At 34.0% G+C, this 24,497-nt stretch overlaps 2 protein-coding genes across 5 annotated transcripts; both read left to right on the forward strand.

The window, feature by feature from the left end:
- The first annotated feature begins 5,956 nt into the window (after nt 1–5,956).
- LOC120633689 lies at nt 5,957–14,663 on the forward strand. 2 transcript variants are annotated; one of them, XR_005659204.1, is made up of 3 exons: nt 5,957–6,112; nt 10,034–10,114; nt 11,527–11,658. XR_005659204.1 is itself a non-coding variant. In XM_039904003.1 (2 exons), the coding sequence occupies exons 1-2, from the start codon at nt 6,079–6,081 to the stop codon at nt 11,919–11,921; spliced, it is 429 nt and encodes a 142-aa protein (XP_039759937.1). In that variant the 5' UTR covers nt 5,957–6,078; the 3' UTR covers nt 11,922–14,663. The 2 variants fall into 2 exon arrangements, 1 of the variants encoding a protein (XP_039759937.1); XM_039904003.1 differs by lacking the exon at nt 10,034–10,114 and having other exon boundaries at nt 11,527–14,663.
- A 1,633-nt stretch (nt 14,664–16,296) lies between these two features.
- On the forward strand, nt 16,297–22,424 carry LOC120633713 (D-aminoacyl-tRNA deacylase 1). 3 transcript variants are annotated; one of them, XM_039904031.1, is made up of 5 exons: nt 16,297–16,449; nt 16,893–17,000; nt 17,365–17,491; nt 18,418–18,526; nt 22,209–22,424. In XM_039904031.1, the coding sequence occupies exons 2-5, from the start codon at nt 16,990–16,992 to the stop codon at nt 22,373–22,375; spliced, it is 414 nt and encodes a 137-aa protein (XP_039759965.1). In that variant the 5' UTR covers nt 16,297–16,449; nt 16,893–16,989; the 3' UTR covers nt 22,376–22,424. The 3 variants fall into 3 exon arrangements, with proteins under 3 accessions (XP_039759965.1, XP_039759964.1, XP_039759966.1); XM_039904030.1 differs by having other exon boundaries at nt 16,910–17,000; XM_039904032.1 differs by lacking the exons at nt 17,365–17,491; nt 18,418–18,526; nt 22,209–22,424 and having other exon boundaries at nt 16,910–17,004.
- The last annotated feature ends 2,073 nt before the right edge of the window (nt 22,425–24,497 follow it).

A 24,497-nucleotide genomic window follows, 5' to 3' on the forward strand; every position in this document is an offset into this window, starting at 1 on the left:
CAAAAGCCCCGCAAGCGGAGGGTGGAAGTTTTTTTTTTTTATAAATTTTTAATAGTGTTTTTTAATTTATTCTTAAGCATTGTTAATAATTTAAAAAAAAAAAGAAAAATAATAAATGATAGACAAGTTAAAAATATAAAAAATTATAAACATACTTAAATATGAGTAAGAGTTAATCACTGTCGTCTTTATTGTTCAAGATAATGGGCTTTAACAGCATTTTTGAACATGTCTAGTGACCTTGACTGTCGTATGCTTATTGGGAGTGCATTCCACAGTTCAGTAGCTTGAACAATGAATGAATGCTTATAAAAATTAGTTTTATGAAACGGCATGCTCAAAGTCAGCATACGACTAGAACGTATATCTGACTGCACTCCAAGAAAATTAAATTTCTCCTTTAGGTAAGAGGGAGTTTTAGGGTTAATGAAGAAGAATGAGAAGGGTTTAGGCCGTAGTCTACCAATTTTCCCAAATGCGGATGGGTAGACTTCACACGCCGTTGACAGCATTATGGAGAACTCTCAGGCATAACCTGCATCTGCATGCCATCCATGTTTCCAACCATGTTTTCCTTCACGTTAGAAGCAAGTGATATTCAATTTGCTTAAATTTAAATATACGCACATACATAACTCCAAAAAGTCAGTTATTTGAATAAATATAGTAAAGTAAATAACTCCATTGATATTGATTATTTGGCGTAATCGGGTTAGAATATTATTCTTGTTACTAGGTCGCATTTTTTTCCTATATTAAAACACATATCAAAGTCAGTCATACTTATATTTATAGTCCCAATTCATATAAAGCGTGTGAGTTATTTTTTTTTATAAATTTAAATTTTCGGAACCGACAATGAGAGATTATTTGAATTTAAGAGTTATTTTTATATTTATTATGAATATTATTTTATGTGTGTTACTATATCGGTTCGGTTTCTCAGTTTTCCTAATACTAAAAGTTGCCTGGAAGAGATGGCTACTAAGCGATAAGGCCGCCTTATGTATCCTATTTTTTAAGTTTCTTAATTTCCGGTCTATGTCTTTTTCTTTTTGTGGTGTACAAATAAAGTGTATAAATAAATATAAAACCACGTCGTACGTGAATGTGAGTGTACGGCGACTAAGGCTTGTGAGTCACGAAGTCGCGTTTCGTATTCTGTCGTCATTCACTACACAACGTGCTTGCAAGCTACGAGCTACGAAACTTTGTAGAAGGCATTTTAAAATGCCGAAGATTTTGTATGTTTTTTGAACATGCTATTTTCAGAAAGTTTCGCCTTTTTTTATTCCACTATAAGTTAGCCCTTGATTGCAATCTCAACTGATGGTATACCATGATACCGTTTAAGATGGTAGCTGGCTAAATTGTTCGGGAGTGTGTTTGAGTTATATTATATTTAACCTATACCCCTATTAGGTTTCACCGTGTTATCGTACCGGAACGCTAAATCGCTTCGCGGTACGCCTTAGTCGGTAGGATGGTAACTAGCCACGGATGGAGCCTCCCACCAGAGCAGATCAGAGAAAATGCAAAGATTATAAATTCCCAAATTGCCGCTGGCGGGTATCGATCTGGGTGAGCGCTGTATGTGTTAAGTGAGAGGCCCGGGTTTAATACCTGGCAGGGACCATTTGCGAATTTATTATTTATGAATCGTATCTGGTCTGGTCGAGAGGCTTCGGCCATGGCTTCTTACCACCGAAAAAGAGATTGGTTGAAGTTGAACTTTAGAACCAGTTGAATGACAACCAGAAATACAGGTTCAAAAATGGAAATTGAGTTCAAAGAAGTTTGTATACTTATAAGCAGTGTCGTGCATAGAGGGTATGCACAAGAAAATCTCCAGTACGAATTATAAAAAACTTAAGGATAGGCATTTTAAAAGTTATAAAAAGCCTACCCTTAAGTATTTATAACTCGTACAGGAAATTTTCTTCATTTTATATCATCTGCATGCCCTGTGCACGCCCCTGGTTATAAGTCTGAAATGAAATGCAACTGATAAAAGTATAAGTCGTAATAATTCAAATGCCAAATCCAATAGTTTTGCAGCTCGTTGTCCGTCAGATAGCAGTCTGGTAATTGTCTGAGGCACGTGTTAGGCCATGCGAGGTGCTTCCACACAGCAAAGCACTTCACATTCCTGTGTTACATGTGCGAGTAACATTCCACGATTTTACGAAGAAAAAGTTTAGTACAATTGTAGTAAAAAAAATATTATTAAATTGATATTTTTCAGAAACACTCTTTGAATTCCTGTTTACTTTACAATTAACATTCCACGATTTAAGACCTAAAAAGTAATAGGAATTTAAGTTATTTTTGTTTTAAAATATTTTAGTCGGTCTTTAAATATGAAATAAAATAAAATTGTTAGAAGTAAATATTTTAACACTTGAAATTCTAACTCCAATTTTTTTAAGCTGGTTTTTGGATAGCGATGGTTATTGTCTGCGGCACGTGTTAGACCATGCGAGGTGCTTCCACACAGCAAATCACTTTACATGTGACGTCACGTCAACCTGTGTTACATGTGCGAGCAACATTTCACGAATTCAGGAAAAACAAGTATTTGATAATTAGAGTTTAGAACAATTTAGTACCTAAATCCATTCTAATGTTATAATGTAAAAGTGTGTCTGTTGTTTGTAACCTATATTCGGCTGAAGTGCAGCGGCACTGATCTTAATAAGGATATCCCGGGAAAATAAGGGTTCTTACGGAATTCTTAACAACATTTCTTCATATGTTATCTATGTGTGGCTCAACCAATCTTAAGGTAATTAACTACCTACTGAGATTTCAAATTCGATAAATTCGTAATAAAAATACTAGCGATATTTTTTTTTTCTTTTTTTACATGCTACGATATTCCCGAGTGCAGCCGGCACAGATATTTAAATAAGTCTATGTTTTGGAATTGTTTTTTTTGACTGATGCTTTCATCTTCATCACCACTTCAACCGATTCACGTCCACTGCTGCCTATAGGTCTTTGTAGGGTGTTCCAAAATCCACGCTCGAGAACCGGGAGCAAGCTCCCACCGAATCGCTTGATGTCGAGGTGGACTACGACCTAAACCCTTCTTATTGCAGGAGACCCGAGCCCCTGGTGGGCCGGTAATGAGTTGATTATGATGCATATCTATTTTTCCCTTTTATTAAATAAATACCTACTGTTTTCAAAAGTAATAGTTAATTTGTTACCTATTGAAACATGCCAATAATAAGACAGAAAAGGTCTTAAAAATTACAGCAGAATAAAAATAGTTATATTTTTGGATTGTTTTTTTTCAGCTTTTGTTATTATATTTAATAGATAAATTATATAATAATACCTTTACTTTCTTTTTAGGTAGAGTCATTAATTTTTTTCGTCTTGTTTTGAGTGTAAAAACCAAAGTTCCTTTCGAATCGAATCGAAAAGATCGTTCCTTTGGTTTTTACGCTTTATTTACTATAAAGACCACTATCGCCTTCACAAAGACGTAAGTCCACGAACTAAAAGAAAATGCAATAAAATCAATGTCACTGACTAAAAGTAGGTAGTAGGTAGGTAGTTACTAAAGTAGTTTCCTTTAATAATGTGGAAACTCACATTTAAACCCGTGTATAAATATTCTTTATTATCCAATTAATTTAATTTAAGTACCAAACCGCAAGCTACTTTAGCGATCCAATAGATAAACACGAGTTATTCATGGGAAAATGGAATGTAATTAAATTTATGCGGAAGTACGCTTGGAAACGGAAGACAATGAGACATCATACATTAATAAACATAACATGTATGTATAACGTGTATTTTCACGCACGTGTTGAACCACGCGAGGGGCGTCGATTCCACCTCATTTAGTGTTTACATGTTTAAAAATTTACCCCAGTTTAAGGGAAGCATTCCTGAATTTATTTGTAAATACAACAACTACCTATAAAACCTATTGGTATTATAGGTACTAGTCGGTACCGGTTGTTAATTGATCAACAATAATGTTTATAAATACTTTAATGCCTAGATTCACAAAAACTAATCTAGGCAGGTCCACAAATATAAATACAATTGTCTCAATATCTACAAAAGTGCATTTAAAAACGGATTTAGATATTTTTTACGTAATGCTCTTTTTTTTTATTCTTAGGTGTTATTCCCATTTTATTGGTAAAGAACGTCTAAATTTTATAGAGTTTGCCTTTTTCACAGAGTCTGTGAGTCGGGTGGGATAAACAATGCATGAGAAAAGTTATAATATTATCAAATTTGTACTAGATATAAGGCATTGTATACAACGTTGGCTTCGTATTACATAAATAATTAAATATAAAGATAAATACCCTGTTTAGTGAATTATTTATGTCATTCATCGTCAATCATTGTTATGCTCCTAAACCTATCAATGCCGCATTGCTAAGCACAGGCCTCTCCGGTGATTTAGAGCATTTTAGAGCATGAAAATATCCATTTATCTCTATAATTAAAAAAAAAAATATATATATATATATATATTTATATGTATATATATATATATTTATATTTAAATTATATTATTATTATTTATTTAATTATATTTATATATAAAGTAGCCCATATTATATATATATAATTTAAAATTAATTTATTTCAAGAAGGCCCAGTTTATAAGATCTTTAAACGTCTAGTATGTCTGTTTGTAGAGACACCGATTCGGAAAGCAGTTTCTACCGAGAAGAAACCGGCAAGAAACTCAACAAATGCTCTTTTCCAACATCAGTATTTAAAATCATTTTATAATCTTGCGGAACAGAAACGAGCCTAATCAAAGATCCCGGCAAAATAGGAAGACAACGAATTTTACTAAGTTTTTGATATCATCCGTTTAAATAATAGATAATATTTAATTCAGATCAATAAAATGCTCTTTTTTTTTATTCTTAGGTGTTATTCCCATTTTATTGGTAAAGAACGTCTAAATTTTATAGAGTTTGCCTTTTTCACAGAGTCTGTGAGTCGGGTGGGATAAACAATGCATGAGAAAAGTTATAATATTATCAAATTTGTACTAGATATAAGGCATTGTATACAACGTTGGCTTCGTATTACATAAATAATTAAATATAAAGATAAATACCCTGTTTAGTGAATTATTTATGTCATTCATCGTCAATCATTGTTATGCTCCTAAACCTATCAATGCCGCATTGCTAAGCACAGGCCTCTCCGGTGATTTAGAGCATTTTAGAGCATGAAAATATCCATTTATCTCTATAATTAAAAAAAAAAATATATATATATATATATATTTATATGTATATATATATATATTTATATTTAAATTATATTATTATTATTTATTTAATTATATTTATATATAAAGTAGCCCATATTATATATATATAATTTAAAATTAATTTATTTCAAGAAGGCCCAGTTTATAAGATCTTTAAACGTCTAGTATGTCTGTTTGTAGAGACACCGATTCGGAAAGCAGTTTCTACCGAGAAGAAACCGGCAAGAAACTCAACAAATGCTCTTTTCCAACATCAGTATTTAAAATCATTTTATAATCTTGCGGAACAGAAACGAGCCTAATCAAAGATCCCGGCAAAATAGGAAGACAACGAATTTCACTAAGTTTTTGATATCATCCGTTTAAATAATAGATAATATTTAATTCAGATCAATAAAATGCTTTTTTTTTTTGCTTCAATTATTCATTTTAAGAACGTCAAGAAATTTCAAAAACGCTTTCATTTGAAATACAGCTTTGGCCATTGATTTAATATGTTAATATCGTGCTTTGGCCTTTAAGCAGTGGTAGCTGCCTCTTGATAATTTTCAACGCATGAAAATGGAAATCAACATTTTCCACATGACAATACAACTTTCCATCTCGCTCTGTGGCGCTATCTCCTACGCAACTGCGGCGCGCGACTCAAACCAGCCAGGCCTTCGATTTTTAAACCCAGCCCGGCGCTTCAACTCCGACAGTCAACCACAACACGTTCGAATCTCAAACGGTTCGCACGCGTCGATCTCTCGCGATCAGTACTCTCTTGAGCTATTTTTGTGCGTGTTTCAAAGCTGTGTTTTACGAGCATGTGTGAGAAGAGGATAAGCAAACTTAAAAAAGGTCAGTTTGTACTCTTTCTCGTTAATGCGTAGCCTAATGCAAAGCCTTAACAACATGAGGCACTGACCTACCGTAATGTTGAAAAACAGCTTTATCGGGGCTTTATTAATGAGTTATTATTTAACTTTGTCGCGAAATATTATTTTGTGATTGAATTACATTTCAGGACTATAAATGTGTTTTATCCAATTTAACGTTAAAAGCTCTTCCTTGTTTGATTTTCTGCTATGCAAAACGCAAAAGGTGATGTTTTTGTTGATTTTTTTATGGGTGGGCGAAACCTAGAACGAGATATTCATGTAGGTTGTACCTAGTATTTAATCGATTATTATACTTAGACATCCTTGATACTTCTTTATCTTGAGTGTTTTATTTTCGGGGGTCCGAGTTTGGTCTTCACCTTTTCTCTGAACTTTGTAGAACACGTTAAGCTATCTACTTTTGGTCATTATTACTAACATTTAATAACATTTGTATACCTGTGTCCGCCAATCTGTATAGTAGTAGACGAGAGGCTGGTAGGGCTTTAATAAGGCTGATCATGATACTATAAAGTATTCTTGACCTCTGTCAGTTGCTTACTATCATAAAAAGTTCACATAGCATTGCTACAGCGAAGTATGAATACTGAAAATATGGTAATGTCATTTATTTACCTTTATTTACAACGATGTAAGGAAAAATATATAGTGTTAGTGATAAATAATCAAATCAAGAGTGAATAGGCATCTTCTAGGCAAGCGCGCTCCACCTTAGGCTGCATCATCACGACAATATAACAAACAAAAAAAAAACTAATAGATGATAAAGTTACGCCACTTCAAAGTTACCTACCTACCTACATCGTCCATTCGATTAGGAGGAACGCATCATTCTTTTAACTACCGATGCAAATGCGAAAGCTTTGTTAATTTTCACAATGTAAGTCAATTTGAGTATATTTTAGAATGCTGACCAAATAAATAGACATGAAATAGCAAAATAAACGGTCGCTAACGATTGCGTTCAAGGTTGAACGAATAAATAACCGATCTACCTACCTACTTTTTTAATGTCTATTGATGTATACAAGTTAGGGATAAGTGCTGACTAAATAACTGTTTCCTTAGTATAGTGGTTAGTATGTTCGAATAAAGATCACGAAGTCTTGGGTCCGGTCCCAGTTAGGGCAATAATTGATACGTTTTGAATTTTTATTTCTAGGGATTTCCAGTACTAACTCGGGGTTAGGAGCGCGGTAGTGTCGTACTGCTAAATCTAAAGTACAAATAAATAAATAAATATACTACGACAATACACACATCGCCATCTAGTCCCAAAATAAGCGTAGCTTGTGTTATGGGTACTAAGATAACTAATGAATATTTTTTATGAATAGTATACATAAATACTTATAATATATAGATAATAAACACCCAGACACTGAAAAATATTCATGTTCATCACACAAACATTGTCCAGTTGTGGAAATCTAACCCACGGTCACTCAGAGAGCAGGGTCGCTACCCACTGCGCTAATCGGCCGTCAAAAATAATAAGTAATTTTACGCCTTTATTTTTTTTGTTAACAATTTTACGCTTCTCTGGGACTTCATATTGTTAGTACTTCATAGCTAGCTCGTCTCACGGTGGAGATTCAACTAATAATGTTTTGAAAGATAACAGCATCGTTAATGCTCAATAATTAACGTTGAACGATGCTGAATAGCGTTCTTCACCTTAGCGATTCCTATGAAACACGTGGACTAAAACACTGTACTTTTCTCTACCTTATCATGTCAACCAATCGACTCGAATCGAATCGAGTTCCACAATACACGGTCCTGGGCCGCTTGCCTCCAGCGGCTCCCAGCGACTCGCCTGATGTCATCTGTCCACCTCGTTAGGGGCCGACCTACGCTGCGTTTACCGGTGCGGGGTCGCCATTCCAGCACCTTAAGACCCCAACGTCCATCGGTTCTCCGAGCTATGTGCCCTGCCCATTGCCACTTCAGATTCGCGACTCGCTGAGCTATGTCGGTAACTCTAGTTCTTCTACGGATCTCCTATTTTCTGATTTGATAACGTAGATATACTCCTAGCATAGCTCCCTCCATCGCCCGCTGAGTGACTCTGAGCCTTCTTATGAGGCCCATAGTTCTCTACCTAGATAAAAGTTAAACTAATTGCAGGTTTTACTCGCAGAACCGCGGAAACAATATCTATTAAGGCGGAACAAAGTGCGAATAAAAAATACCTAAAGAAGAAACAAAGATTAAGCAGATATCCATTATCATAGGCGTATTAATCTACTGCTGAGAACGGTCCTTTGTAGGAATGACTTATTTTGCCGAAATAAATAAACACACCAGTTTTTGACTCTATCTGGGTTTTCACTAGATCGATCACCGAATATGACTGAAACTTCTAGAATAATGAAGCAGTTAAGTATTAAAACATTAATGTTAAATACAAAAATTAAGCACCATACTTATAGGCGATACCTAAAGTAAGGTAGATAGGTACTAGGTAAATAGGTATCAATTATATTCAAATGAAATTTCGTCAAATGATGCGCCTACTATCTGCCAATTATAAATACAACTAATTAAAGTATAGAAAACTGAAAAATATTTTTCTTATATTTCTATATTCTATATAGGTATAAAATATCTAAAAAGTTTCTCGAAACATTGACAAAAGTCATCCAGAAATGCTAAAACACATTTATTAAAACCATAGTAACTAGTGTAAACTTATGCAAAAAATTCAAAAAAAAACATGTCAAATATTGTTTTATTTCAGTAGCTGTATTAGGATCTCATGGTAACTTGAGGAGGATTATCCGTAGACCGGGTAAATCTGTGTTCGAAAATCTAAAAAACAACAAAAAAAACTGAAGTTATAAAAACTGCACTGTTTCCAAATAGTGGAATTAATTAATTAGGCAATAATTATTATTAATTATTGCCGTATGAATGAAATGACAAAAACGTTGTCGTTAAAAGGCGAAACGCATTGCAGTGAGTACTATGAAAAATATTATTCGTACCAAAAACAAGTTTATCCACGGGATATTGATTGTTACCTAATTTATATATGTTTCCTGGATTTCATGACAATTTGACAAATTCGTGTGAATTTATGATATCTTTATTAATATACAAAACATTTTCCTTGAAACTATTACGTAGGTGCAAGATATCAATAACGTCATTGGAATTATAATGAATTTAGAGAATATTTTTCCCGACCTATGTAACACATAATCAACTCAGAATGTAAATACACTTTTTTACCTATTATTTATTTATCTTCAAAGATGACGCATACATAGCATATGATAGCTTACGTTATATTAAAATGCTAAATAGATAATTAAATAGAAAAGTCCATAAAAAAAAATCTCTAATATAAAATAAAAATAATAAAAACCAATAAAAATCAACATCATCATCATCATCATATTAACCCATCACCTTTCAAAGATGGCCACCTCCACAAAATTTTGGATTAAGTACACATTTTGAAAGTTGGAAGAACATTCAATATATGTAATTTAGTGGCGGTGGCCATCTTGGACTGATTTTCAAAACATAGCTCTAGATCAACTCTATATCACTTCCGACTAATCATCCTTTCAAAAAACAATCCGAATCGGTTCATTCGTTTTGGAAATATGATGCCACAGACAGACCCTTATGAACAACCAACAACACCGCGCACGTCAAACTTATAACGCCCCGTCGTTTTTCGGGTGTCAAAAAATAATAAGAGTTTAATAAATCAAGTGATTACAATTAGAGTTCTGTGGACTGTGGTACATACGCTCGTACACTCTTAAGTGTGTTGCGAGCGGTGGAGGTGGCATGACGACATAAAAAAACGTCGTGCCGTGTGGCATACGTCTTTGCACTGTACAGATCCATCTGCTTGTTACAGATAACAGCAAATAAAGCTTGTTGTTCACATTGCTTTGTCTAACCTTGACTTCGGCCAACTAACGCTTTCTTCTATAGAAGAGTAAGTAGTACAACTTTTTCGAATATAGATGCATAAGTATATATCGTATACGACTGAAATTCCTGTAGCGCACGTGGCTTGAGCACGTTGCATTTGTTGGCGGCCGGTTTTTGACTGTGCGCCATAAAACGTGACTGCATTGCCACTGGCATCTTGTTTTAGTTCCATTGTCACAATCAGTAATATTATATCATATTATCATCACTAGATACTAAGCGGTTCCCTGCGACTTCATTTACGTTCAGCTGCTATACATACTTTCGTTTTTTAGTTCATTTTTTATTATTGCTTATTCACCAAACTTTCTATTTTCCACCATTGAAAAACATTTTTCAAATAGGTACTTAAAACACTCAGAATGAGCTGCCTATGAATCATTCGAATTTTGTTTATTTTTAGAGCTATTTTATACGATACGGCAATAAGAGTCTGCTTGCTTGTGCAACGCGCTGCTCTAGACTTCTAGGTCATAAAATTAGAAACTCTCAAAGTCACAACAACTCTAGAGTAAACTGTTAGTAGTTCAATGACGTTTGGCGAGTCGGAGCAGAGAGAGTGGAACTAATTACGAAGACTTAGATACCACCTTACATATTTTATTTGTTCAAACTTGAGTAGGTAAATGTTTTATTATTTATATTGTGACTTAAAAGGAAGAGGTAGAAGACTTTTGCTTCGCATGACCCAATGATGATGTTCTAGTATTAAACCTTTAGCAGTGTATTAGGAAATTGGTATTCTTGTCTGCAACAAATTTTTATCTGACATTTTGTCACCAAACCCTTGAATGGTTAAGAGCAATATAGCAATTTAAATTTAATATACTCTTAATTTGCTTAAATCTGCTTAAACCAGACACATCTGTTACAGCGTAATTTATTCATTAATTTATAATTAATCTGTAAATTATTTTTATATTCTCACATCTTTATACGTACACCATATAACACAGATGTCCGTAAAATACGCCTTCGGTTTCATTTTGCTGTGACGTCAGCATCTCGGGATGATCCTGGCACGGCGTCGAAACGAACCATGCGTAGAGAGAATATTTTCGGAGATAATATGTGTATTGTTATGTAAAAAGATCAAAGAATTCACACCAAGCTTTATATTAATTGTTATCTTCCATATACTTTTTAGTTGTACTATGTTATATATCTAGTATACATATACCATAAGTATGCATATATATTATGTTGTACCACCCAACAAGCATCTATAGCATTTTCTTTTACGCCTATGGTTGCCTGGAACTGGAAGAGATATATAAATAGCGATAAGGTCGCCAAATTGTACCTTCTATCTTAACGCTCTTTTGTATTTGTATTTTATCTGTGGTGTACAATAAATTCTTTTTTATTTATTTTAAAAAAAGCTTATTAGCTTAGTTTATTATTTTATTGTTGCAGGGTCGCATTTAACCCGCCAGCGCGAAGCTAGACGCTTCCAAAGGCTGCAGTGGATGGCTTCCCCAACGCCAGCTGATGAAGCTCCACCAGCATCCGCCCCAGCGCAGGCCTCAGCGCCTCAAGGGGCCATCGATAAGGCCATCCACAACCGGGTCATTCTCGAGCTGGCGTGGAAAACCATTGCGCTAATGCACAAAAATAGGCTGATACAACAGAAAATTATCGCCCTGCAAAGGGAAACCTCGGAGTTTGTTACCACAGTCATGAGCAACCCTGAAAATAGGCGGCGGTACTTAGAACATGTCCGGCTTTACGGCGCTGGTCTTGTCACCTTGCAGCCAACGGAAGAGCCGCAGAATCCTCCCTTACCTAAAATAGAGCCAACGTCAGATTAAATAGGTTCATCTTGAACAAAGTTTCAGTTTTCATCACGTAAGTTGACTCTCCTATTCAGTGGCTTTTCTGACAGTAACCGTCAAACAGTCCGTTTTGTATGAGAATGACCGTATGGCACCTTGTTGGAAAAGTTACTTAATCGACCAGCCGTCTTGAGCTTAGCCATGATTCCCTTTATTAGCTTTTAATACAGGAAATCCTTGAACCTCTTTCATTTCATGCGCGCCTAATGTGGCCTCTCGCCTACTCCTGGTAATCAGCCTCTACTTACGTGACGGTAACCAAGCGAATGTGTAAATGAACGACAGTGTGTTTAGTTATTAAGTTATTCTATTGTAAGTTTAATTTTTGTTTAAGTAGATATTTTGGTATATTGTGATAATTTTTCACCAGAATATTAAGTCATATAGTGGTTATTTTATTTTAGTACTTATTGGCGGAGGTAAATATCGTAAATACAGCTCCCTAGCACTGAAGTGGTACTGGTGATACGAATAATTACTTATACTTATGATGATGATATAACACACTAGCGGTTGACAACAAACTCACCTGGTTCATATGCCTGGTAATTGGTATATGAATACCAGACATTAGACATATGAGAAGATAAGTCACAAAGTGCTTTATGCGAGTTGGTGGAATATTGACGACATTAGGATGGGGAACCCGACCAAAAACATATAAAGAGAAGCAAAATATAGTCCATGGTCATAGCTAGTATTAAAAATATATCTTCTTATGGTGTCGGTAACTTTAGCGAAGGGCTGCGCTTGCGCACCGGTACTCTCAATGAGTATACAAAGAAGTTTATTTACTTTTACTCATTACACGTATTATTATGGCAGTACTTTATGCACGTTCAAACTTAATCATGATATAAAATAATCATTCAGTGTTAAATAACCTACTCGGTGCTAGCAGTGCCGGTATTTTGGTATACACACTTTTTTTCTTTTTTGCCTTCCAGCTATAATATTTAAATATAGTGTCTTATTCAAAAAAAGTTGTGGCTATTATAGGTAACCTTCTTGTTGTAAACTTATCGAGGTTGTTATTTACGAGGCTGTTAGTGTACCTACCTAGATTGAAAATGTATAATTATGAAAAAATATTGTACCTAATTATAAACTTATAATGTAAAGGAACGTAAGAGAAAAAATGGAAGAAATACCTAGATACAGACTAAAATTCTAAAAACACGGTAATCAAAGGGTTTGAAGTAACGTTTTTAGTCTTTTACGGTCTCATATGCCTAGATAGAATATTACCTACATATAGTTTCAATATTTCAATTGATGCTCAGACAATTGATTTGATGTTAAAATCTTACTAAGGTTATATTGATTCAGTTAACATTTTTATATCGTAGGTACATCGGGTTTATTTTCGTGGTCTAAGATCAATGGTGTACTAAATAGATATGTTACACAATTCTATGAAAAATCGTACAGCAAAAGTGATCGATTATTGTTTAAAATAAAATTTAGTAAATTGTTCAGAAATATCAAATTGAATTTACGTTACGAATGTTTTTATCTCAAATAAAATATTAGGTACCTTACATAGAATAGTCACGTGCTTTATGTCGGATAGAAGGACTACGTTTAAGGAGGATGGTTTTCTATATTCGCTATCAAACAGCGGCCATTTTGCAATGGTGAAAACCTACCTGCTTAAGGTGCTGAGTGCTGCTAAAAGATGTTGAAATATCTTTAATTATTAATAATAATATGTGTAGTTCTTCACAGAGCTAATAATATGTGTTATTCTTGACCATATTTCTGCCGAAATGGTTGTCCGCCATAAACGATACAGTAAAACTTTCTCGTTAAAAATAATACAAAGTTACTCTACTCTTACGTTACTGTGTAACGAAAATTTGAAGTAGGTACTTATTAAATTTCTCTTTTCTCTCAGTTCTTAGTTATTTATTAAAATTATGGCATAAAATAAAAAATACCATAAAAAAACTAGATAGACATTAGTACTGAGTATATGTCATATTTTTTTTATTTACTAATTCCAAAGACTTCGATGACTTCTGTCACTTATGTGACTGATGTCACAATCTTAAAGATTCAAACTTTAAGGGATACTTTGCGAGTTAGAGCGTTAATTAATGTAATTTGAAATAATTACAAATTGTGATTTCATCATATTAAGACCTTATTAAGTTAGGAAAATATTTTATTGAGTTGAAAAATAATACTCTTAGTAAAAAATCGGTAAAATAATGTATTGTATCGCTTACATTATTGCAAGAAGGTGCATTAGGTTTTGTTATTAATTAAGTAATATTATAACAGTTGTGTTTAGGATTCATATTTTGTTATCTGGAAAGCATTAAGCTTTAATAGTTTTTAGATGATTTCTACACGCAGATCTACCAAAAACTGTGTTCATATTGCATTATATCTGCATTACCTATTTAGTGTTAGATGACTTTTGGATGAAACATTAATAAAATCTCACCGTATTCAAGTAAACTAATTTTTACGTCGCTGCATCCTGATCGTGTGTTTTCCTAATATTTCTAGATTAGGTAAATTAATATGATAAAAGTTACAAATAGATATACCTACTTTTACTTTTTACTTACTGTAAAGGTTTATGAGATAAATGCAGAGTAATCAAAGTATTATTCCGATAATATTTATCACGATCCTACTTTGGAAAGTAGGTATTAATATTTTAATTTTAGATGCACAACACTCCCCGTGTTTAATTTTAAGATAGACTTAAGTGTGTACGCTTAAAATTTGTTTATTATTTAATGTGTGTAAAAAGTTTTAGTTTGATTTGAAAATAAACTAGTCTGAATGATTAATACTTTGTTTTTGTTTAATCATCTCAACATTTAAAACAGTACCTACGACTAATTGATTGTCAAACTACAGCGCATCCTACTATTTTGCACTTAGCTAATAAGGTTATCAGATACTAAGATCCCACTGCTGGGTACAGGCCTCCTGTCTAATATGCTGCCCGCACACATTCAATAACATTGACAGTATTTTTTACCAAGATTTGACTCTTCAATACGTAATATTATTGTCAATATGTAGAATATTGTCAATACTATTGGAATGCACAGAGTATTACATTGCACATTGATAATATAAACTATTTAGACAATATTTTTAACTTTCCATTTTTTTAATTATCAAATACCTATATTGTAGTGGTACAAAATTATGTTTATATAACGTCATCATTTTAATTCAGCGTTTCACCTGCCATGGTAAATCGCTAGATTTTGCCATTTTATTTATTGAAAGTAAGTACCTACCTACCCATCTCACTCAGAATATAAATAAAAAAACATTTTTCATAATAGGTACATGAATCATATAGGTATTATTTGATAAATACAATATATTAGTGATATCTTGTTACTGTCATCGTGCCTATTGCTTTTGATTATTGTGATATTAATAAGAACAATGAGTAATGCCATGTAAAATGCTAATATATTGAAATAGATCTAACATGGCGAATATTGTGCAATTTGAAGTAAACATTTTCATAATATTTCATGTCCGGAAAAGAATTCAAACATTCTTTAACTAATAGGGATGCAAAGCACTACATTTTTACGCTGTGGGGGGTGAATTTATTTTAAAAAAAGAACGACCGAAAGAGCCGTTTTTCGCGTTTTTCACAGGTTATTAGTCTGTGACGCACCGTAAATGTCAACGGATCATGAAAGTTCGAAGCTAGCATAAAGCTGTTTTATGTTTTTTTTGCTCGGACCAACGAACGTAGATTTCTGAGTGTCTTCGCCCATCCTTGCATGTCGTTGAAAGGGGCAAAGGGGAAAATAATAAAATAGTTTAGTGTTTTTTTTAAAATTAAAAATACTCAGTTTATATTAAACAAAATCCTCAGAATCAATTTAAGAATAAAATCATTAAAAAAATAATATCTGTCAAATCTTAGATGTCCATGTCAATTATGGAGGGTAGAGGAAAGGAGAGTCATCTTATATGGGAGAAAAGTTGAAAAAGTGTCCAGTTGTTGCGCTAAATAACAGTTCAAAAATCCTCCACAATGGCGCTGGTGGATGCACAGGGTATGGTATGAATGTAGCAATCGTAGATGAATTGAAGAATGCCGAGTTAAAAAATTTAATGTCATTATCGACTAAAGTAGTTAATTATTGAGAATTTCAACAACATACGTTGTACAAAATATTGTGGTAAATATAACCTTACTTCCTTGTATCTCCATACTTCCTTGTTTATTTTTCAAGCCTACTCTAACATGCAAATGTGGCGCAATCCTAATTTAATACATTTTGACGACACTTTTTCATATACACAGATGACTCTCCTTACCTCTACCCTCCATAATGTCAATTGTCAGTGTCATTAATGCTTATGTCAATATTAGTCGAATGAAAACATGCACGATTTTTAAATTCATAAGAGTAGACAAACTACTTACTTAAGCTTACCACAATACACGTCTAACAACTCATAATGAAAGCAATAATTCAACGTGTTATGAACGCTAAAGTTAGCGGTGAGTTTTATTTACTTTGGTTATTACCTAAATTAAACTAATTGATATCTTGTGCCCAATTGGGATATAATAAGAGTGATACCTTAATATATCACAGGTGGGAACAAGTCAATTTTGTGTGATGAATATCAGGGCCAGTGACCCCCCTCTGGCCTGTGGGATTTTGCCTGTCATCCCAACCTATACTTACACCAATGGCGCTAGTAGACCAAACCCTAAATGAGCAGACAACATCAAAAGGGCAACAGCACAACACCATACAAATCCCAACAAAATATAAACCTAGTATGTCCAGCAGTGGATGCCCATTGATTTATATGATTTAAAAGAAAGCTATGTCCCATCTATATGAATTTGGTGAACCTTTCATAGCCAATGCAGTAAAAAGGGCTTTGCTATGGCTATTTCACCATCAATCTTTAAATTGCACATAAATAATATAGGTTTTGCTGTGTTGCAGTCAATGGAGAAGTAGTTAGCAGTATTGGGCAAGGAGTTTTAGTATTTATTGGAATTACTAGCACAGACAAATATAAAGACATGGAGTATATGTAAGTAAAAAGTTTACGCAGAATACAGATTTGGACATGATTTTGATACATATCTACAAAGCTGCCTTTGATGATTATTTTAACCTGGCTTAAAATGCTCTTAGAGGCCAGGACTATGAACAACGTAAATTGCTCATCATTAGATAAACAAGGCTAAATTATAGTCAGTATTAATAATAAATTGTTGTCCAACTATAAATTAACAATAATTATATTACATCATCTTTCAATAACCTAATTTGTGAAACGTAACCTGTATGAGTTTGTTGTGAGTTTTCATAGAAATGTTTCTAAATGTGGCTGTAACATCTTTGTTGTTGTGCCTTAATAAAATGATTAAAATATTGTTTTAAAAAATTTTCAGGGCCAGAAAACTTTTAAGCATAAAAATATTTGACGACGAACATAAAAAGAAATGGAAGAAAACCCTCATTGATAATGACTTTGAAGTATTGTGTGTTAGTCAGTTCACACTATACAACACATGGAAGGTATTTATTATCTGCACTTTTTGACTGCCTTACTAATAAGTATAATCTGAATGCAGTGTTTTGTCACACTTCAACAGAGAGCATCTTTCAAATTTCAGAGTGTGATAAAACACTGAATGGCTTTTCCAAAGTCATTTTATGTTTATTACTAAGGCTCCTGGTATGTTTTCTGTAAGTGTTCTTCAAGTATGGATACTTTTATTTCTACTAGGGAATATAAATTATACTAAGCCTAATTACACATACGTAATTATACAATCAAAGTGGCCAGAACGAAAAAAACACAATTTCACATGTAAGGACCTAATATACAAAGATCATATAAGGATGTTCGTTTTATCAACCCACTTACAACCAATTTGCGCAGTGTGCAGTGCACTGCTTTCTGAGTCCAAGGCTGTGGGTTTGATTCCCAAAACTGGTAAATGTTTTTTGATGAACATTAATGTTTATCAGTGTCTGGGTGTTTATCTGTATTTTTATTTTGATTTATTTATTAGCTTTTCAAGGGAAACAAACAGTATAATTATACATAAAAGTAATGCCGTATTTTTGTATCACATAGACCAATAAAGTTTCCACAACTTGGAAACTTTTATAAGTATATATGTAAGTATTATTCATAAAAATATTCATCAGTCATCTTAGTACCCATAACACAAGCTACGCTTACTTTGGGGCTAGATGACAATGTGTGTATTGCCGTAAAAAGTATATTTATATATATACCCCTAATCCACCATAAGCCCATAAAAGTGGGCAGTGCAACAAAACTCCAATTTTACATGTAAGGACCTTATATATAAGGATCATATAAGGATGTTCATTTTATCAAACAACTTATGAAATGCTTTATTATTTTGCACATAACTTCATAATTTGTCAGTCATGTATTTAATAATAAACAATAACAAATTGGGTTTCAGGGCAATAAACCAGATTTTCATTTAGCAATGCCATCGGAACATTCTAAAGAATTCTACGAAAACTTTATTGAAATGTTAAGAAGTAAATACAAACCAGAAAAAGTTAAAGGTACTATAAAAAACATTACTTAATTGTAGTTTCGTTACAACGAAAAATTATGTTGATAATTAAAAAAAAGCAGCGTTAGTAGACCGCTACTATCAGGGGTTGGAAACTGGAAAAAATCACCAACTGATTTTACTTATTAAACCAGGTAAGTGACAAAGTTCTGATTCCTATTATACAATATGTAAGTGAAAACCGAAATAATGCTTCAGAAGCTTACTGTCTCTGAAAATCATCAGTGAAACCGAAGCTAAAATTTTTTAAATGAACCATTAATAGTTTTTAACTAGCGAAATCAGATACAGCCTAAGCCTAACATCACATGCAAAAGTAAAGTCACTTCTGTCACTTTATTAGGTACGCGTCGCGTAGTGTACTATGCACGTGTCGGTCTTTTACCTTCAAAAGAGTTGTCATAAGTAAACACTTGAATTAGTTTGTATGGAAAAATAAATATGCTTCTTTCGATGTAATATTTTATACAGGGTGACTTCTTATGAAATATACTTAATATGCACCCTGCAACAGTATTTCGTAATTCCGTTCCGGTTTTTGGAAGTCAAAATATAGCTATTTTGGAAATTTTCGCACAGACTGGTTTATTTTTGCAGAACTGAAGTGAAATGAGCCCCAAATATCAAACGACGGTTGAGATGACCACGATGACTCTGAACGCTACATGGCTTATTTCCAATATAATATTCATACATTCTTGGTAAACCATAATACAATAAATTAAAAGTTTTAAAACTCCCGACACCAAATAATAATTTGGTTTCAGTTGGCAGTTACATGTGCGTCAAGTTTACAGTCAACTGAATTAATTAGGCATAGTTATGATTTATGACAAACCTGAAAGTGCATAAAGTTAAAAAAAAGGATATCGTGTCTAGTCGATACACTAATTCGACTCGCCAAATTAGCGCAAATGAAAAATAATGTAGGCGAACAATATTGTAGTTTTATAAATTAAATACAATTTTTGAATTATTTTTGTTGATTCCACGTAAATTAGAGTAATGTTTTATGTAATTAAGTAGTATTTACTAGTCTCGTCCCAAACACATAGGAATCTCGTTTAAAAATTACTTTCAAAGTGCTCGCCTCGTCTCGCCTCGTCCTTCCAATATAACTGCAGGACACGGGCAGGAGACAAAAATTATATCCCCCGATTATATCCCCTGACCTGACAGGGGATTTAATTAACGTGTCCACCTGCTAAAGCACGGAAATATGGAATATGAAAAGTTTACCCCCGTTTATTATTACACATTTATTATTTGGACATTATTTCCACTTGTAAGCTGATAGTTGATAAAGCTGTGAGAAAAGAAAAATTTATATCCTTTCCCCGGAGATATAATTGTCTCCTGCCCATGACATAAAGAAAAAAGAAATTATAATCTTTACAAAGTAGAAAAAAAAAGTCGACCCCGCGGTTTGCGCACTCACACTAGATCTTTTAAACGACGCTACGGATTTCGGTGCAGTTTTCAGCAATTGAAGAAGAAGGTTTATATGTAATAAACATGCAAAATAAAAAAAAGTAAATATTTGTAATGTGATGTGACGAACATATTTTTGCGCGTTTTTTCTATTCCACTCCAAGCCCTTCACTGTAATCTAACCTGGTGGTAACTGATGATGCTGTCTAACATGGTAGCAGGCTATTTTGTATATGCATTTTTAAATTTATAAAAGCAGGCAAACCTGTTAGGTAACCTGTAGGGAATATGGTAGTTATACCCCTAATCGGTTTCTACGCGACATCGCACCGGAACGGTAAATCGCTTAACAGCACGTCTTTGTCAGTGGGGTTGTAACTAGCCACGGCCCACCAGACCGTACCAGAGAAAATTAAGAATTATTCATCATCAGCAGGGAAAAAATATAATATTATTCATCATCAATCATCATCAACAGCCTATTACAGCCCACTGCTGGACTAACGGCTTCAATCCTTTAAATACTCCTCTCCTCACCAAACAGAGCTTAGCGCAGACAGTCAACTACACTACTATATATCTTTCCGCTGATTGGCCACCTAATATCGAATTCTGCGCATCGCAACTCACAGAGTTCGGGAAGTCATATTGTTTGATTCGGTCTATAACTCCGTTTATGTTACCAGCATCCGTTAAAAACCATACTAAAAAAACCGAAGAAAATAAAAATGAACAAAATAAATGCTCCCAGTGAGTGCAGTGCTTTGAAACTGCTTACTTACTTGAAGGATCTCGTACCTTAAGCAAAATATCTTGCATATCTTCATATTATATCTTGTAAGTCGATCGTTTTTAAAATTAAATGCGAATTTTAGCAAAATGCTCGTTGTTTGCTTCGTACTTTATTGTTTAATAATGGCTCGAGTCCATTTATATCACATAGACTTATATCACATAGACAGCAAAATTTAGTTGGTTTTAAAAAAGCCCCTGCCGGAAATCGTTGCGCCAGAGGTCGTCAAAACTTAACTTGCAAATGCTGGCTAAACCTGACTAGAGATAGCTTAAATAAATGTATCTTATTCGGAATTGTTTTATTAATAACTACCAACAGCTCCACATTTTTAGTAGTAGTACCTAGAGCTTTTAGTGGCAGAGTTCAAATTCAAATTCAAATTCAAATCTTTATTTGCGTGATTGCAGGTTAACAAATTTGATCTTATACTAAAACATAACAAGTTACGTGCTACAATCTGCCATTCTATGGCATGCAAATTTATTTACCCGGCTAAGTTTGTTGTGGGCTTCTTCTTAGACCGAGACGCGTTTGGAACCCTCGTAGCTTTAGTTTTAAGTTTACGAATGTGGTTATCGCCATCATCTCACTACCGTGTAATTCTTATGTACGCATCAAAAGTGCCACCTGTGGGCCTACTTGAATAAAGATATTTTTGACTTTGACTTTGACTTTGACTTATAATAACACCTTAATTATAAAATTATTCATACAGGGAAGTACTATGGCCATGTTTATTTCTGCCGCTGAGCAGCAAATATAATTTTAATAAATAATATATATATATTAATTTATATATATTTAATTTTTGTTGCAATGCTGTGTACCGGTGTGAAGGACGTGGTTGCCTACGTCTCAAATTGATCGGCACAGGGCGGCATGTTGCAGGATGTGCACCTTGCATGCCTTGTGAAGTGTTTCTCTACTAATACGCATCAAAAATGCCATCTATGTGCCTATTTGAATAAAGAAATATTTCACTTTGACTTTGACTTTGAAGTACGCGATGATTTTCCACTTACCATCAGGTGCGCCATCAGCTTGGTTCGGCAATTATAAATAAATAAATGTACTACGACAATACACACATCGCCATCTAGCCCCAAAGAAAGCTATTGCGTAGCTTGTGTTATGGATTTTAAGATAGCTGTTGAATATTATTATTAATATAATACACATAAATACTTATGATATACAGATAAACACCCAGACACTGAAAAATAATCGTGTTCATCACAGTTGTGGGAATCGAACCCACGGCATAGGACTCAGAAAGCAGGGTCGCTACCCACTGCGCCAGTCGGCCGTCGTCGAATTAATACTATAAAAAAAAACATTAGCATCTACATTGCACCCGAGCAAACCCGGGGCGGGTCGCTAGTATAATGATCTAATGAAATACTTTACTATACTTCTTAACTCAATAATTTTCTTACTTTTACAGATGGCATTTTCGGCGCGTATATGCAGGTAGATTTGCAAAATGATGGACCGGTCACGTTAGAGCTGGAATCGCCTGCAAAAACCGAAAAACCTTCGAAGAAAGATCAATCTGCTCATGTAAATAAAACAACCGAAGAAGCGGGCGATATTTTGGAGAGACAATCCTGATATGAGATATCGTATTTATACCAGTGATAATATATTGTTTATTTATTAATTGTTTGTCTAAAGTTATTTTTATATGTTTAAGGTTAGGAATATTGTTGAAATGTGTTTTATTTATTTACTTATACAGGCAAACAAGCTTGCTCGTTATAAATGTTTTACGTTATAATAATACAAAGTCGGTTTTGACTATCAAATTTAGATATAGTTTACTTTGCAGAGTAGATATGTAGATATATAGAGTAGATATATAGATGTAGATAGGTAGCGAATGAGGCTTAATTTTTATAATATTAGAATTCAATTGTCAAATTTACGGCTCTAGGTTTAAAGTTAAAATTCGTCGACACTTCTATAGTAAGGGTTCTTGGCAAAATAAAAAACAGGATGTCTGAATTTGCGACTCTGACGTGAATTACATTTAGTCCGTTTTGCTTTGACGTTGCATTGTTTTGATACTCGAAAACGACACAACGACTGCGAGCATGCAAATAGCAGTATATTAATTTTATACATTTAATATGAATTGAAAATTTCCGGATCCTGTCGGTTCCGGAAAATTTTATATGCATTATAAATTTATAAAATTGATAATTCCTCCAAGTGTAGATGAAACCACTAATAAAAATTATAAAAAAGCAGTATATTAAGTGACTACCGCCGCCCATGAAAGACTGCAGCTATCAGTCCCCGTTATGAAGTAAATGGTACACATAAAGAACGCTTACTATTTCTCAAGTGAAAAAAAATCGCCTATAAACAGCAGCACTTCGCAGGGCACGCAAGAAACACGTCCTGCAAAACCCACGAAATTGATGCGCCGAGAAAAATTGCCTTCCAAAACTCTGAACGCTTCATACCACAGTTTCCAGAGTCAATATTTTATTACCAGCCAAAGACTAGACATTCAATCAAATGTGAAACCTCTTTACGTATTCCGACGGTAGATTTTTTTAAATTATCCATCCAAATGACGCGTAGGTGTTAAGCCTCATGGGCCTATAATTACAATGGCAACCACTTTCAGACCGCAACAATGCTGCTTGTTGGCAAAAATAAGCATGGCGGTTTTACTTCCCCGGAAGAGCTCTGTTACAAAACGAGTACTACTAAAATGCTCTTCTATAGATTCCAATGTGCTTTATGTACAGCTGCTGTTGCTATCCGCACCCGAAACCGCAAAAACAAAGTTGCGGATGAGTAGGCCATTAATTCATAGCTTTTGTTTATTCCTCTAAAAGTTAGCCCTAGTCCGCAATTTCATCTGCACTACCATGAGCAGCAGACAATCATCTAGGAAAGGATACAAATTTATCTTCTCCCACAGCTTTATCAACTCTCAGAGCACTGGCGCACAAGTGGAAATATTTTCCAAATAATGTTAATAAACGTGGGTAAACTTCTCCTATTCCCTGTTCCCGTGCTTTAGCAGATGGACCCTGGCTGTGCTAGCCCCGCAGGGAAAAGATTTAATTTTATCTTCTTCCACAGCTTTACCAACTCTCCGAGCATTGGAGCCCATGTGAAAATAATCCCCAAATAATATAAGAGCAGTAATAAACAGGGGAAAACTTCTCTTATTTCCTGTTGCCGTGCTTTGGCAGGTGGACAATTTAATTTTATCCCTTGTTAGGCTATATAATTGTTAGATAACATATGTTAAGTTTATGCCCTTTTGATACCTCTTCATAAAATAACTGTCAATGTTAGAATCGGGTTCTGTTGTAGAAGCTGTAAGTGAAGCTCTTTATTTGCAATTTTTTATAGTTTTTGATACAAAATATTTTTTGGTTTTGATACCTGTAAAGGTCCGTAAACTTGACATTAGACCTTGCAGCAAAGGCAAAAAACTCAGACATCAAGGCTCCCATAATACAAAATTAATTTAAATTGATATACTTGCTACTGCAGGATAAGAATCATCTGTTTGATACAAAAGTCGGTAAGCGCACGCTGAACGCTTTAAAGGATCCTAAATTAGACATAATTAGCTCTAAATCTTATCTATTTCTTTTCTCCTGTCATAATACTGTAAGCAATCTTTTCTATACTTTTAAGTGCAAACCCTCCCGTTGGGAGAGGCCTTTAATCCAGCAGAGGACTGCAGTTATATAGTTATAGCTAT

This window comes from Pararge aegeria, chromosome 22, assembly GCF_905163445.1.
Source record: "Pararge aegeria chromosome 22, ilParAegt1.1, whole genome shotgun sequence".
NCBI classification, from domain to species: Eukaryota; Metazoa; Arthropoda; class Insecta; order Lepidoptera; family Nymphalidae; genus Pararge; species Pararge aegeria.

Coding starts and splice junctions, on each gene's coding strand:
- LOC120633689 (XM_039904003.1), top strand. CDS start 6,079: ATGTGTGAGAAGAGGATAAGCAAACTTAAAAAAG. Junction 6,113..11,526: donor GATAAGCAAACTTAAAAAAG/GTCAGTTTGTAC, acceptor TTATTGTTGCAG/GGTCGCATTTAACCCGCCAG.
- LOC120633713 (XM_039904030.1), top strand. CDS start 16,407: ATGAAAGCAATAATTCAACGTGTTATGAACGCTAAAGTTAGCG. Junction 17,001..17,364: donor TATAAAGACATGGAGTATAT/GTAAGTAAAAAG, acceptor AAAAATTTTCAG/GGCCAGAAAACTTTTAAGCA. Junction 18,527..22,208: donor CAAACCAGAAAAAGTTAAAG/GTACTATAAAAA, acceptor TTACTTTTACAG/ATGGCATTTTCGGCGCGTAT.